The sequence below is a fragment of the Olea europaea genome, chromosome 12, assembly GCF_002742605.1.
Source record: "Olea europaea var. sylvestris chromosome 12, O_europaea_v1, whole genome shotgun sequence".
NCBI classification, from domain to species: domain Eukaryota; kingdom Viridiplantae; phylum Streptophyta; class Magnoliopsida; order Lamiales; family Oleaceae; genus Olea; species Olea europaea.
Window position 1 is genome coordinate 11,016,416 of NC_036248.1, and position 2,113 is coordinate 11,018,528.

The 2,113-nt window shown below is 33.3% G+C and overlaps 1 protein-coding gene across 1 annotated transcript in view; it reads right to left on the reverse strand.

Moving 5' to 3' along the window:
• The window catches only part of LOC111405606, a 2,287-nt gene extending 921 nt beyond the window's left edge, over window positions 1-1,366 (reverse strand). Inside the window, exons 1-2 of the mRNA XM_023034565.1 lie at window positions 1,184-1,366; window positions 392-635 (exon numbers count right to left, since the gene is read on the reverse strand). Coding sequence (XP_022890333.1) covers window positions 392-615 — 224 coding nt within the window. The 5' untranslated portion in view covers window positions 616-635; window positions 1,184-1,366. The remainder of the gene's footprint in view (window positions 1-391; window positions 636-1,183) is intronic.
• Window positions 1,367-2,113: the final 747 nt, after the last annotated feature.

Genomic DNA, 2,113 nt, shown 5'->3' on the forward strand with positions numbered 1-2,113 from the left:
CAGTCATCCAGAAATATCTTCAAGCATGATGGAAGTTTATGAAACATATAATCCACGGAAGGTACAAAGTGCAAAGGGTCCACCAACCAATCTTTTTACAATTCCCTCTTATGAATAATAGATTTGACGTTGAAGGTCCATGAAAAATTCTGTACGATTCATTCTTTCCTCTGCCTTCCTATCTCAGATTTAAAAAACTAACAGCTTGCACATGAGAGTAGCATCTAAAACTTTTTTAATTAGTCTTCAAAACACAATGATTTTCTCCCATAATACTTGAAATATTCACATTATAATACAAAACCGTAACATCCTTTACCATGTTAACAAATACATAAAGGAGCATGCACAATAAATAGTGGATAGTAGTTAGAGTTAGGAAATTTTTTACTCTTGTTCTTGACGGGCCATGACGAGGGGGTCATCTTTCTTAATGTCGTAAGGGTACCATGAGGCCACCTTCTCACCGATAAGCTTCTTGCGCAGAATCTTGTGGGGAGATCTCTGCCCAGTTGGGTTGAGCACATGACCAAATATCCGAGCCCTTGCCAATTCCACACCCTTTACGGCTGCATCAGCCAGAACATTCCTTATGCTCTTAAGGTTGCCACTCATATCTATGATCTTCGTACTCCCTATCTCAATTTGTGAAAAAAGAAAGGAAGAAAACCCAATATAAATAGCAGTGATATTGAGTTTATAATGTAACAGCAAAAATAAATATCCGTACGTGAATATTTTCTACGGGGAAAACTATCAAACAGTTGATATGCAATAAAGAAAGCTAAAGAATCGAAACACATACCAACAAAGGAACAATGATCTAGAAAGCAAAAATAAACCAATCGAATGCTCATGGAAACATTGATTTGCTGCTAAAATACATACGAACTTAACTATGTACTTTCATATAGCAAAGAAGACAGGAGAGAATTAGCTTTCCCGAATAAAATCACTAATACTAAACCAAGATTTCTATCTTCCAGGTAGATAAAATTTAAGTAATTTTCACAATGACATCTACCAGTAGTAAAAACTGAATCCAATCTATTCACCAAAGATTTCAAATTCAGCCATCAAACCAATTACACATGTTTTCGCAAAACTGCATCTACCGATATACACCAGAAATTAAAACTGAAATCAGAATTAGAAGGTAAAATACAGAGATTGAGAGGGGCACCTGAGCGAAGAAGGGAATTAGGTTTCGAAAAGGACGAACTGCAAAGAGACTTGGGACGGATTTTCTTTTAAAATTATATTTTTATTTCTTTTTTATGGCTATTGGATGACGGGATGTGGGAGTAGCCGAGTAGGTTAGCGCATGGTTAACAACCTCTGATAAAAAAAAAAAAAAAAAAAATAATTTTCACTCGAACATTTATAAGAAAAATTAACTTATTGTTAATTTCAAACATATTTTTTTATTTAATATACAAATTGAAATTGAAATTTCAAAGCAATATTTCGTTACATTCACAGATGGCTTGGCTTCAAATTCGAATAGAACCTTTTTCTTTCCCCCCTCATTTTCGTTTTTTATAATTACTAGAATTTTGTAATAGGTGCAAAAATATATATTAAATGAGAAATAAATATATTTCCAACATCATTGCAAAAATAATGAATAGATAAATTCTTATATGATTATGATTTCACGATAGAGTTTTATTTGGAGGAAATCATTGAAAATGACCCGATAATCCATGTGTATTTTCAAAGTAACATTTGACCAGTTTTTAGAGAAAAAACGAAAATTGATTTTAAAGGTCAAAATTCCAAAATATCCTCAGACAGTCATTTTCCCATTTGCTTACAGTCGGCCAAAACCAAGGAAAAGCTACGGTCGGTTTCTAGTCGGTAGACGTTTTCAGTTCATCTCCAGCGACCTTCTTCTTGTTAAGGTAAGCTTCGAGTTATTAATTAACTAGATTAATGATTAGATTTTCATATTGTGTGTGAATGTTGAATTTGTGGAGATTTTTGGAATATAATATTTTGGTTATGTAGGTGTAGAAGTATGAATATGGGTCTAAATTGGAGAATAATATGTGGCTTTTGAGATTTGCAAGCTTTTCTCGTCTAAAATGGAGATTTTTCGAAGAGAAAAGCC